Source organism: Strongylocentrotus purpuratus, unplaced genomic scaffold (assembly GCF_000002235.5).
Source record: "Strongylocentrotus purpuratus isolate Spur 01 unplaced genomic scaffold, Spur_5.0 spur5_scaffold_11, whole genome shotgun sequence".
NCBI lineage: Eukaryota > Metazoa > Echinodermata > Echinoidea > Camarodonta > Strongylocentrotidae > Strongylocentrotus > Strongylocentrotus purpuratus.
This window is the reverse complement of record NW_022145596.1, coordinates 13,862,192-13,876,179: the sequence shown is the minus strand read 5'-3', so window position 1 is coordinate 13,876,179 and position 13,988 is coordinate 13,862,192. Positions and strand designations below refer to the sequence as shown.

General features: G+C 37.2%; 1 protein-coding gene across 1 annotated transcript in view; it reads right to left on the bottom strand.

Annotated features, from left to right (window-relative positions):
• Positions 1 to 13,988, bottom strand: part of LOC574968 (cytoplasmic dynein 2 heavy chain 1) — a 69,402-nt gene that overhangs the window by 4,482 nt on the left and 50,932 nt on the right. Inside the window, exons 58-74 of the mRNA XM_030980712.1 lie at positions 11,496 to 11,594; positions 10,430 to 10,553; positions 9,802 to 9,965; positions 9,124 to 9,243; positions 8,408 to 8,542; positions 7,788 to 7,931; positions 6,920 to 7,075; positions 6,530 to 6,646; positions 5,967 to 6,098; positions 5,342 to 5,414; positions 4,558 to 4,718; positions 3,871 to 3,996; positions 3,369 to 3,479; positions 2,611 to 2,848; positions 1,998 to 2,200; positions 1,162 to 1,383; positions 131 to 346 (exon numbers count right to left, since the gene is read on the bottom strand). Coding sequence (XP_030836572.1) covers positions 131 to 346; positions 1,162 to 1,383; positions 1,998 to 2,200; positions 2,611 to 2,848; positions 3,369 to 3,479; positions 3,871 to 3,996; positions 4,558 to 4,718; positions 5,342 to 5,414; positions 5,967 to 6,098; positions 6,530 to 6,646; positions 6,920 to 7,075; positions 7,788 to 7,931; positions 8,408 to 8,542; positions 9,124 to 9,243; positions 9,802 to 9,965; positions 10,430 to 10,553; positions 11,496 to 11,594 — 2,541 coding nt within the window. The remainder of the gene's footprint in view (positions 1 to 130; positions 347 to 1,161; positions 1,384 to 1,997; positions 2,201 to 2,610; positions 2,849 to 3,368; positions 3,480 to 3,870; positions 3,997 to 4,557; positions 4,719 to 5,341; positions 5,415 to 5,966; positions 6,099 to 6,529; positions 6,647 to 6,919; positions 7,076 to 7,787; positions 7,932 to 8,407; positions 8,543 to 9,123; positions 9,244 to 9,801; positions 9,966 to 10,429; positions 10,554 to 11,495; positions 11,595 to 13,988) is intronic.

Sequence of the window (13,988 nt, the reverse complement as noted above, 5' to 3'; positions counted from 1 at the left end):
TTGAAATGAGCGAGAATCAGCATTGATGAAACGCTCTCCCGCAGTAACCGTGTTTTTTAACAGCGTTTTGATTTGTGATTCTTGCTTCAAAAAATCGCTTGAATGCACCCTAAAGAGAATACAAACTGACCTCTTGCTTGAGTAGGTTAATGGCCAGAGCCTGGACCTCGCTGGTCAGCAGAGATGTCCCTCGGATGACCTTGCTCAGGGCTGCCAGGGTGGAGTGGACAAACTGGACCAGCTGAAGGGCGTTGTACCTCTCTAGCTCGATGAACGAGTCGATGGGACCCTGGGTGCCGCTGCGGTCGCTCGGAGGCTGGGCCTTGGTCTGGATCAGATTAGCTCCCTGTGTGAATGGATGGAAAGAAGGTGAAAGTTTGAGATCCACATGAATATTTAAATTTTTTTTTTTTTAAAGCGGTCAGATGCTTCAGCCAAAAGCTCTATGTAAACAATTTTAATAGTTGATACATGAAAGATGTTTGTATTCAAGTTGGAGCCATATGTGCTTATGAATTATTTGTTGGGTGTGAAAGGGGTCAAAATTGTGAATTCATATTAGAGCTCTCAGTCCTGTTTAAACTGGATTAACTAGATGGTGTGATTGGGTTCGGGATTAATCTAGAATGTAAGTTTGAGATTAAGGATGATAATGAATTATAAGTTTCAAGTTAAAAATATTAAAAAGATTGATAATACACTTGATGATAAAGATAAATGAGAAGTATTCAAAAAAAGCATATTGAGTATTAAACAAATTTTAATTGGCACACAATAACAAATCAAAGTTACACAATGAACACTTTTCATCGGGTTGGTGAGACGATAGAAGCAACCACTATTGCCTAGCTAAATAAATTCTTTAAAAAAAACAAAACACTATTATTTTCCAGACTAATCCTACATCACATTTTGCTCTTTGGGAAACTAACCGGTGGCCTTTCGATTGACATGCACCACAATAAACAGGTTCACTGTACCCGGTTAAAGTTGCATAATGAACAATTTTCATCGGGTTGGTGGGACGATAGAGTGGCCACTATGGCCTAGCTAAATAAATTCTACAAAAAACACACTTTATTTTTCCTCTTTGGGCAAACACTAGACACGCTAAAAACTAACTGGTGGTCTTTCGATTGAGATGACCGTAATGCACTGTACCTGGTTGAGTTTCTTCCAGAGGGTCAGGATGGGTCCGAGCTCCGTGTTCCACTTCTCCGTGTCAAACTTCTCCGCCGCCTCGGCAGACCGACGCAGGATCTTGAGTTGGACGATGACCTGTCCGCTGATGGTCCTCTGTGCGGAACGCTCAATGTTGGCTGGCAGGCCGAAGAAGGACGGCTTGTCATCGTCTGGGAACTTGGACACCAACTCGGTGAAGTCCTGTTAAGTCGTGAAATTGGAAGAAAACCGGAAGCTATTACCATCATCCAAAAAAAAATAACCTTTGATCTTAGAGACTGTCCCTTTAACTGGTGTATTGGAATTTACCCCTTCCTCTTGTGCTTTGAAAAATTGAAGTCCCAAAACTTTTCTCCCCAGGAAATTTATATTTGATTCCAAAGATAGGGTGATTAACCCCTTTTCAACCCTGCCTCTCTACTCTGTTAAAAGGAACTTGAGGTCCCCATTTTCTATTTTGCAATTACTTCCTAATTTCATTATCTTCAATGGAATATAATTTAATGGCATTGCTTTGTTAAAAGTATACCAGACAAGACGTATCTACATATTTCTGGATAATGTTCAATCAACTTCTTAAAGCCCTACTGCACTACTTGTAGCTACTTGCTCCCTCTATATAGAAAACAATGCCTAAGCGGTGCCTATTGGTCCCCCATGGTCCCCTTTTTCTTATGTTAATTGACAGCTGATATGATGAGAACCCGTTTGTCAGTGACCATGCAGGGAGGACTAATCTCTCCTGGCCAAACTAGTGCAGATAGGCTTTAAAACAAAAGTCATTGCTACAGAAGGCCGGGTTATAAGATCCATACCTTGTAGTAAGAAGACACTGGTATACTGTTCCCTCCAGGCAGCTTCTTAGATCTACGAGCACCGCTCCCTCCGAGCATCTCCTTATTGAAGTACTGAGCTAGGTAGGATCTCAGTACGCGCAAGTCAAAGGGGTTGTCCACGCGTCCACCATAGATGGCGTTCTCAAACAGCCCGTAGATGAACTCAAACTGGACTCCCTTGCCTGTATACGTAGACAAAGTAGTATGGAAAAAAAATGGATCATAAACAACAATTTTTTTCTGACAATCAATCCGTGCAATAAGTCTTCAGACCTGGAACCTGTCCACTACTTTTCAAAGCTCAATTTACTAGTGCCCTGTTTTCTGGCCCTAACAACATGCAACGAATCCATATCTTTTGCATTATTCAAAGACATCGCTGAATTGCTAAAGGTATAGAGCTTGGACTATCGTTAGACTAAAATTAAATTGACCTATCCTGCGCAAAGCTTATCAATGATTCCTGCATTTCGGCTTCAAAAGCAAAAAAACAAACCTTTAACTCTATTTTAAAGACAATATATTTTAAATTATTCTAGATAAGAGCTTGGACTATATAGTAGGACTAAAATTGAACTTAGGCTGGACTGACCTTTCCCACTGCACAGCCTATCAATGATGTCTGCACCAGCTCTGAGGTCTGACATGGAGAACTCGTAGAACTTGGTCCAGCCCTGTGGGATGAAGTTCCTTCTCTCCTGACAGATGGCATGGAACCAGGCCAGAGCGAATAGGGCCTGCGCCCGGACGACGTTGTTCTCCCTGCCGATGAACTCTGGGGTCCAGGAGTCGTAGCTACGCAGGAGGTTCTTCTTGATCCCTGGTGGAGCCTAGGGAGTGAGAGAGAGAGAGAGAGATCAAGGTTGAGTTGGTAAAGGAGGAGAAGGAATGTTTCCATTGAGGCAAAAACTTAAGCAGGTGGAAAATGTATTGTGTTGTAACAGACAGTTCATAAAGTGCAATTTTCAAATGAAAGGATGTAATGGAAATGTATCGCATTACTGTGTATAAAACCTAACTTTTAAAGAAACCATAAGTACCACATTGAGCTACTTTAAATACTATTCAGCATTTCCATAAGAAAATTAAGCAAAATGAAGAAAAGTGTTGATAATTATCACTTATGAATATTTATTCATACTTTCCTACAATCTGATGCACTTTTTTTTATATCAATTTGATACTTATTGAAGTTATAAAACGGATAATTGAGAACTTAGGAGCTGAAAATGATGATGCACTACCAAAGAAGGATACCTCTGAACCACAACTTGTTCATGATGTAGACACCCCACAATCATAACAGGACCTGATCATTAGAAACAGGTGAGAAATCATGAAGACCCTTACCTCATAGGTTATCTTTAGACTCGACTGGAGAAGGATTGTGGGAAACTTGGGATGACTCTCAGCAGTCAACCACAGTCTGAAGTTCTCATGTGGGCTCAGGGCATTCATTTCCTATGAAAAATGACAAGATCAATCATCAGAAAATATAACACAGTGGTTGCTATATCCATATAGAATAGATCAATACACAACGTTTGTTTGAAAATAAATACTCCATATGAGACAAAGCCTACACAAGTCCTTGTTGAGGATTAAAAGCAAGACTTTGACATAAAATTTGTAAAAATGGTTTCAATCACAAACACAGTCGAAAACCAAGTCAAAGAAAATGTGTGCTATATTCTTTTTGATTGAATTCTGCTAAAGTTAGAAGCTTTTGATATAAGATTAATATAGGGACCACCTGGTTCCCAAAGGCTATGGGTTGACCATATGTACACCTAGTTTTCTCCTTACATAGCATATAGCCTATTTAGCAATCTGTCTTGCCTATTTCACTGACCTTCTCTAGAACAGGCAACCACGCAGTGACCAGATGGAGGTTCTTAAGACAGAGCCACTCTCCGTTGCGTGAGCTCTCATGAAGGAGCTGCATGGCGATGTCAGCTTGACCCTGGCCCATAGCAACCTGCAGAGAAAAGTGGTTCAACATACAGAAATATAATTTTTTTGAGCTTTTATGCAAAGTAGTGGTCCTGTGGAGACCTTGCCGTTTTCTATGTTACTCGGTACAAAATGAAATTCCGATTGCAAGACTAGTTTGCTCTCTCACTTTTTTGTTGTTGCATCGACAAAACATTGATTTTGCATTACTTGTCCCTATTGTTTAACAGAGGATGAATAAAGCTACAGAGTTTACAATTTGCCATTGTGCCACATTCATACATATGTAGGGAGTCCTAAGTTGTATGATAATCACACTCTAAAGGGTGAAGAGATATAACATTTGCGTATCTTAAGTAGATGTCAAGGTATTCACTATTCTAGATAAACTAATGTCAATGGTTAAACAAGTTGAAATTATCATTTTTAGACTTACTCAATTATTAAAAACTGGGCACAGTATCAGTAACACCAGCTTGAATTCAAAACCTAGAAGTTTTCATGCAACAAAAGAGTTGAAATTCGGACTGCATTTCGACTGACACTTAAAAAAAAAAAAAAATCTAACAGCTCTTTTTCCACTGACCTCATGGTAGTGGTCTGCTCCAACGACCTCCGCTGCGACCTCCTGCAATTCTTGGGTGGGGTCCGCTCCAGGGGAGATGATGATGAGGATCGGCTCACTAGGCACGGTGTCCTGATACAACCGCTTCAGGTTGATTGTGGGCGTGGTCAGTTCCTTCATTCCTAAATAACATCAAACAGTAGAAAGTCCTCTGTGAAATACACTGCACTTAGCATATAATAAGACTTGGCATACGAGTCAGCATACTCTTTAGACAGTTTTCAATTCAAGTCTATTTTCACATTTGGTTAAAGACAAAGTAATACAATTAACAGTGAAGTGAACAGAATGGCATTATAGTTCAGTTCAGTGGATAGAGCAGTGGTCTTTGACTAAGTGGTCCTTGTTTTAAAGTTCATTTGCTTCCCTTTGGTCATTATATAGACACAAGGCCACAATAAACTAGTGCCTTGGATATGTAATAATGCAGTAGAACCCTAGATTATGTATCAGCATACCCCTCTCATGCCCTGGTACTATAATCACTGCCTACATAAAGGAGGAATAGTTTGCCACCCTAATCTACTAATGTTTCTTGCTAAGACATATTTTATAAACCAAAGTTTCAGAATGACTACAAACCCAGTCCTGTGAGTGGTTTTACAGAAAATTTGCAACGAAATAACAAACATTAGTTGCCTGAAAAGAACACTTTGTGGTATCGAGGGCATGCACATGCATCAATCAATAAACTAATTAGTAAGTAATTGTTTTAATGAAACTAATCAATGGGAATGTATCTCACCTAGACCTCTCTGAGCAAAGAAGATCATTGAACTTTGCAGCCTGTCAGGTCGAATGGCTTGGATGAGCAGAAGCTGAAACAGAGGAGACCAACCAGAAATATTAAATAAATATAAAATAAATAAAAATAAGTTCACAAGAGGGGAAACATCACAAAGAAAGAAAACCTGGTATAGAAATATCACAAAAAAGCCAAATATGCAGGATGATGTATTGCTTAAAGAAAATTTTTATAACGAGAAGAGCAAAGCTGTGTACACTCTTGTATCATACAATTCTTGAAATTGCATTTTAGTTTGCTTCTTGCACCAAGCTATGAAAGATTAGCTGCTTAATACCAGCCGAAAATGCATATTTTGTAAAGCTAAAAACAATGCCTCCCCTTGGGTAAAAAAAAAAAAAAGGATTCAGGAAAACAAATGGTATCTAACTTTTGAGTTAAAAATAGGGGGGAAAAGGGAAAAATTAGGAAAATAAGGGGGAAATCAGGAAAAAAGGGGGGAAAATTGGGGGGGGGGGGGGGGGGATAAAAAATTGGGGGAAAAAAAAAATCAGGAAAACAATAATAATCGGAAACCAATTTAAATCGGGTTATTATCAGGCCTGCAATGTCCATAGTGTCTCACCTGTTGAAATGGAGTTATCTTCTTCTCCAAGGATGTTGGGAACTCGTGCTCACACTGAGAGCTACGGTTGAAAGAAGTCCAAAGACCATTGTCTGTCAGGCTCAGGCTCTGGCTTACAGATGGGAAGGTAGCCTGAGGAGAAATTAATGTTATACAGTCAAACTTGCTTTAGTGACCACCTGTCTACAAAGACCCCGTTTTTTGTTTCCCTTGAAATTGGTTTCTCATTGAAACATGTACTAAAGGAACCTGTCTTCAAAGACCATGTTTTGTATTTCCCTTGGACGGTCGCTATAGACAGGTTTGACTGTATGTGCAGTTCAAGAAAAAAATATATCTTGGGTTGTTTCAAATTGAATTAGTATGTGTAAACGACCCTATGAACATAGACATTTGTATCTGAAGAACTTTATTTGTATTGAAACATGTTTATTCTTTTGAATCTGTGAGTAAATCATTTGCCAATCTATGAACAAAGGTATTAAGATTCTTGTGATTTTCCCTTTTGCAAGGTTACATTACAACAATATCGACAACAACAAGAACAACAAAGTTATTCTTACCATGAATGAAGCTAGAGCCTTGTGTCTATCCTTATCCACCCAAGCAGGCATTGAACCGCCCTGCTGGGAGGACTCACGGACATCAGCCACGATCTGACCTAGGAACGCTTCCCATTCCTGGAAAATTAATACAAACAATAATGCATTAAAAGAGTATGAGAAGAAAACAAATAAAGTCACATGGGTGTTGTTATAGCACTGCTGTATCATGAATTTTATTGAAACTTAGGATAGTACTTTAATAGAGGGAAAAGTTGCACAACTTATATTCAGTGTGAAAAATAAAAGAATGAAAAATAAATTGAGTGCATTACAGATATACAGTAGTTTCCTTTTAAACTCCTTTATTATTTCCTTACAGCACATACTTTATCAACATATTCAACTTACATTTTCCTTGAAATGGTTAGGATGCATGCCATGAACCAGGTGCAGAGCAAACATAAGTCTATCAGCCTTGAACAGAGACTGACAGACGTACTCATAGACCAGCATTTGAAGATTCTTGATCAGCATCTGAATCCTCATCTCAGTGCTGCTACCATCCTGAAACCAAGTAAAGCAACAATGAAATGTACGAATTCATTCAAATCACTGGCTTATCATCAAGTAGTTTTTGTAAGTGAGAGCATTTACTTTAGTCACAAAATCATGGATTCTCAATAACATGAGTTGCAATACTCTTGTAGAAATATATAAATATATTAATTTAAATGAGAGAATGTACTATCTGTTATGACTATATCATTACCATTGTTACCAAACAATATGTCAGATCAAAGCAATAGGTATAATGTACATTCAAAAGAGTAGTACTAAAATATTTCATTAAGTTTACATATTCTATTTATCACGAAGCCTAAAGCAGATCTCAGCTTATAAACAACACCGTTTGCCAAACAGAGATTATTTTGCTCATTCACAAACTTGTCTATAATATCAAACATTTTCGCTCAAAATCTGGATGAAAAGCCTGGATTAGAAATACAGTTTTTCATTGTAATGGTTGAACATATCTGTTCACAAATAAATTGTAGGGGTCTGCAAATGGCCATCGAACGATGGTTAAGTTTAGGAAATGTTTAATACAGATTAAATTATCAGGAATGACAGTGGGAATTGATCAGGGAGCTTGAAAATCACCTAGAATGAGCTATTTTGTACACAAAAAAGCCTAAACTATGGCCTCAAAATAACTCGCCAGGGCCTGAATTCTGACTTTTGCCTGAAAAGTGGTACTCTGAGTTATGTATCTTACCATCCTGCCTTGCAGTGCCTTTGAGAAGAGACGGAGGAAGGCTCCCAGACTGAAGCGATACATGTTGTTGAGCTTGGCCAGGTCGGAGATCACAAAGAAGAGGGCGCTACCATTCTCAGCCAGGGGCAGGTATGCAGCTCTCTCCTGGTGAAAAAAGAAACAGTATGAATAGATACAATCTCTAAGCAATCTGATACTAGGTAAGCAACTTATATCTTAAATTAATACATCATCTGGATTCTTGCTAGCACATTTAGTGATCATATAAACTACAGGAGACTTCAAAAAATGAGGAATACACAGTGAATTCCATAAAGTTAATTTCCTTAAAGGAAATCAATTTGATGCTCAAAAATGATTTATGTAAATCAACCTATTACTAAGTAAACTTATTTATGTCCAAGGTGGAAAATTGAAAGGTTTAATTAATTTCCATATTGTAAGCGCTTAAGAGTTTGAATCAGCATATTCTTCTCTTCATTTGTGATTGAGTCATCTTTAATAAGTTAAATGAGGTTCCATCTCATAGCGTACACATTTCTGAAGTATTTAGCCAGGATATTCTCACCTGTTCAGTTGCTACAAGGTTAGAGGTCAAAGTCGAAAGGTTAAGATCTTACCTGATCCAATGACTCCTGGAGCTGGACTGACTCCACCAGGGACTGTGTGATGGTCTGACTGCTCTCTTTGGTCTTGTTCAGGGACGTCAAGAGAGCCTTGTTTTCCAAGATGTTTCCTTCCGCCTTGGCAAGAGTCTGTAGAGAATCAAATAAAATTAGAAGATTCACAAGCTGAAGGGTGATGGCAAAGACCCTCTTGCACCTTTTCCTAGTTAACACAAAGCCTAAGTGTATGGATACTGTATAGTAGCACTCTTTTCCGAAAGTTGCTTCACAATTAATCATAAATCTACTATCATTTATTTTAGTTGTTACCAAAAATGATGCAACAAATACATTAAATTACTGTAGTCACTTACAAAAATACCATAGCAAATTGATTTCACAATGCATCAGATCATATAAATTTCTCAGTGAATGAAGCAGATCCAACCAAAATTACAACCATAATGTTTTATTTCAATTTATCTCTGTGTGCATTTTAAGTTCAGTATGAATATGGAACTTTGAAACATAATATCCATTTACAAACTGAGATTTATTCCTCATTTTCATATTTTGAAGTAAAAAAAAAGCAAATAAAATTGAAAAGAAATTCATATTTCAGTGATTAAAATGCATAATTGTGCTGCTTTTAGATACAATACAAATGCAGAATGAGATTCAATTCAAGCTGTCCCAAGACATTAGAAAGCAACTTGAACTAGAGAACTTACCTCTAACAAGCTCTCCTCTAGCTGGGCCAGCTGGATCTTCAGATCTTCCTCCTGTTTGAGTAGCTCTGTCTTTCTCACTTCCAGCTCCGGCTTCTCATGTTGAATGGTGGCTGCTAGAAGCTACAACATAAACATATCAACAGTTTGAACATAAATGATAAGATTATTTCAGATCTTTCTTTCCCCATTCCCAAGTCACGAATTAATCATGCACTAACAGCTACAAAAGAAAAGAAGAAGGTAAAAGAAAGAAAGAAAAACAAATAACAAATTTGCTTCTTTGACTTTTAATATAAATTGTATGTAAAGGGGAAAAAATGTGATACACATTTTTAAAGTACATTATATTTATTAAATGTAAACATTAAAATGTCTGTTGTCACATATCTTCATTTTCAACACATACAGGGTATTTTGGATTGAGAATTTAAAGGTGGACAAAAATATCAGTGTTACCATTTAAAGGGACAAAGGTGATTCATTAAGCCATTACAAATTGATTTTCCTTGTTTGAAACATGAACCACATGAAATCATGGATACTTGTGATAAACATGGCACATATTTATAAAGCCTTTCTATTTTGTCATCTAACTACAGATGCCCTTGACACTCTTATATGTAGTTTATCGATAACTGGACCTTAGTTTTTTTTAAAATATTGGCTCTAGTGTCTTACCTGGCCAGTGAGGCCAGCCCTGGTGGTGGTGAAGTTAACCTCTGAGATGATGGATGCTGCATCCGGTGGTATCTCAGGGTTAGGATTCCTGGTCGTCATGAAGAGACGGAAATCTTCATGGTAGTCAATCACCTTGTCACCGATCTGGACCACAAACCTGGGACCTGTTTTAGATGATAAAATGAAAAAAATTATGTTAAACATTCTTCCTGAGAGCTTGATATAGTATCTTCTTCTTTCCTTTTTTTTTTTTTTGGGGGGGGGGGGGGGGGCTCTAAAACACTACACTGGAAATATTTATCCACTCAACAAGTACCATTTTGAACAACAGACCTGTAAGTCAAATATGTAAACTAAGTGCCATGCTCAGATGCGAGTGATTGCATGACCAAAGAAATGTTGCAGTTTATTCACTGGATATGCAAAGGTCATGGGGTCAAGCCCTAACTGGCATGTAACTGAATTTTACCAATTTACATTTGCCACTCTGGATGCAGGAGAGAAATGGGGACCTGGTAGGATGATAAATTTTATCCACAAAATTGTGTGTGTGTGTGTGATAAAAACAAAGAGCATGTTAAAAATTTATGCAATTTTCAAGAAAATTGAAAAAAATTTGAGTTGAGACCTTGACTGATGAGATCAGCCCTGAGTAGAGGATAAAGGACCGGTTCAATCTTGTCCATCTCCTGAATGATGAGAGTCTTTCCAAATCGGACTGCCAGCTCCACGGCTGTAGAGAAGTTAGCATCCTGTGCACGTAAGAAGAGTGTGTGTTTTCTTTAAAATTTCATTAGGAAGATGTAAAGCACATGGTGCTCTTTGACATGGGCAATAGGGCTTTAATTATGAAAGTTGACCAACAATCTATCGTTTCATCGGCTTACTTTTTGTCATAAAAGTCTGTAACATCAGCGATATTCTATTGTTTTCCCTTCTCTCTCTCCCAAATCTTTCTGTCTTTCATTTTCTCAAGCGCCGGTGATATTGGCATTCATTTTCTTCATTCATTTCTTTCGTTCCGTCAGCTTACTTTTGTCATGAAAGCCTGTAACATCGGCGATATTCTATTGTTTTCCCTTCTCTCTCTCCCGAATCTTTCTGTCTTTCATTTTCTCAAGCGCCGGTGATATTGGCATTCATTTCTTTCGTTCTGTCGGCTTATATTTTGTCATAAAAGCCTGTAACATCAGCGATTTTCTATTGTTTTTCCTTTCTGGGGATTACCATGTATGGTGCACTATCACAGATATATACAGTGCACTACACTGTGAAGATCACTCAAGCTGGTACTTGATCCCTGGACCTTGGCTCATGAATATAACTGTCAGATCCTGATTAGGTGCTATAATAGGATTAAGGGGATTAGCATGAAGGGCTGTAGGTAATCCTTTTAGAACAACACTTTAAACTCATCCTCTCCAAGCGCTATAGTTCTCCTGAGAACTATATGCTAAGAAAGATAACTCTTCCACAATATAAACTCATTTATGTCCATGCTCTCACATCTACTTGCTGCCCACAAAGAGAAGCTATTAAAAAAAATCTCTGAAATATTGTGTATTAAATCTTTGAAATAAACAAGGTCGGCTTATTTTGTGAAGTACTGGCAAGCAAACCCCTCTTTTCTGACTTTGGCCCTCCGCATACATTAGAATGAACTACAAATGGTCAAAAGGTGAAAGGTTACTGACCTGTTGATTGACGACCTCTAACCTTGCTTCTTTGAGGTGAGTCTTAAGCCACTCAGTTGCCCTCAGAGACGGATCAACCAAGAATGGCCTCAGAGAACTCTGTGGATGTTACAAAGATTGCTTTAATAATAATAATAGTGGCTACTTGTATAGCGCACAGGTCCACCTTTCTGTGCTCATGGCACTTAGAGAAAAGTCCATGATGAAATTTGCCTGATTTTTCAAGATTCATTGCAATAATAACAGAACAAATAAAACTAGATCTGCATAAAAACCAACTGAAAGAATTATCACATAAAAAAGGTTTTGAAATTACTACTTGGAATTAAACAAACTACACTTGTGAGTTTGCAATATGCATAAATCTACTTTCAGTTCAGTGTTTGTGGTGACTATTCATTCATAATTTTGACACAAAATTATCATCATGTTAGTTGGTATTTCCCCTCTATCATTTCACTGTTTTGTCAGTGTGTAAACAAGACATAGAGAATGTTGCATCAAATCTGCTGTAAACATCAGTGAATTTTTTTTCATAATTGGCTTTAAAAAATGTATCAAATAAGTGCTTGCCTAGACATAAAGCAAATTTTAAGGAATGGTAATTCACTTCTTGAAAAACATATTTGAAAGGCTTTATACAGGAATTTACAATGCATAATTCATTAACGTTAAACCCCCAAACAAATTAAATTCTGTATAAAGATAGAGAATTTGTTTTATGACAGCAAAAGTTAGCAAAATTTATACCAGTACTTACTTCACAAGTTAAAACGTGTATCCACAACATGTACATAAAGATGTAAATGCCAAATTCATAGTGTGCATATATACAGGATGAAATTTAAAAGTATATTATTTAAAAATGTCATCAAAATGAAAGATAGAGATTAAATGAGAATCTTGTGCTACCATGGAAAAGGATCTGATGTGCAGACTGGTAAGACAGAGATGGAAAAAGAATGCTAGTAATACAAATACATTTACAATGGAGACAGATCTGAAATAAAGAGAAACATCAGGGCCCGTTGCACAAAACTCACCATTGATGGTAACTTTGCCATCAATGGTAATTACCATGGAAACCTTGATTTTGATTGGCTGTTGAGCCCTGTTACTTTGGTAGGTGCCATTGATGGCAAAGTTACCATCAATGGTAAGTTTTATGCAACGGGACCCAGGACCTCGTAATGCAAAGCTTTAGCAGTTGATTTTGTGATTGATCGCACATGGTGATCAATGCAATCAATATCAAAAATAAATCATACGATCAATCCCTATGCTCTGTTTTATGGGGCCTATAATCTTAAAAAAAGGCTAGACGTACAGTTTCATTATATTGACTGACTGCTTTACAAGTTATAAAAGATTTAATCATATCATACCGTGAAATAATCTAAAAGAAGGTCATTATCTAAAATATTGAATAGTTTTTATTATAATGCTGATATGAAATAATACATGGTACATAATGCTGTCTAGTATAATACCATCAGCAGAGAAAGAAATTTGTTACCATTTCTTTTGAAGAAATAGACCACTAATTTTATCAACAATGCAAATACGTACATATAGCATGACATCTACTGACTTCACATTGTATATTAATTTCTGCTTAATTTGAAAGCACAATTAAAACGATACAGCCCTAGCATATACTGTTTATTGCACAGCGCTATCTCATGGTCAACTTGCCAATAGTGCATAACCCAATACATAATTTCCACTTCACAGACAGAGGATTCGATGCGAGAACCAACAGCTTAGCTAGCGAAGCAGCAAGTTATAAAGCCATACTGCTACAGCTAACCAGAGATGGCTCTAGAGGGGATTTTGCGGTAGTGCTTCGAGTACAGTATGACACTATTAAAGACATGAACATTGCAACCGCTCTGCACGTTATACTGTTACTACTTTCAATATTGGCTCTAGTTTGAACAATAATTTCTGCTCTGCACAGTATACATAATGAATTGCCCTGACTTTGGGCATTCTGTATCACACATACATGTATATAATACCAATGTTGTACACATACACAATCTGTGAAATGGTAAAGGTAGAAATTTGAAACACAGAGCAGATAATTTGAGATGGAAACATAAATTAAGAAGACATCAGGGCCGGTATTCAATTCAATACTTAGCATAAGTAAGAAATTTACTAAGTAAATGGCTAAGTTAAGTAATTTACTTATCTCGTATTCAAATCGCATTATAGACTTATACTTACGTAAGTCAAAATTTAAGTAAAATACTTACTGATAAGCATTGTGACGTCACACGGTCAATCAAAAGTAATGCGCAATTGATGCATTGCAATAAATGCGCGCTGATATAATTTTGCTCGGGATATAATACTGCGTAAGAAAATATGCCTGCCAATCAAGGCCACCAAATAATTGGCTTAAGTCTGGTATGCAGTTGGCTTAGATTGAAAGTAAAATACTTACACAAAAGTGTGAATTGAATACCAAAATTGGCTAAGTATTTT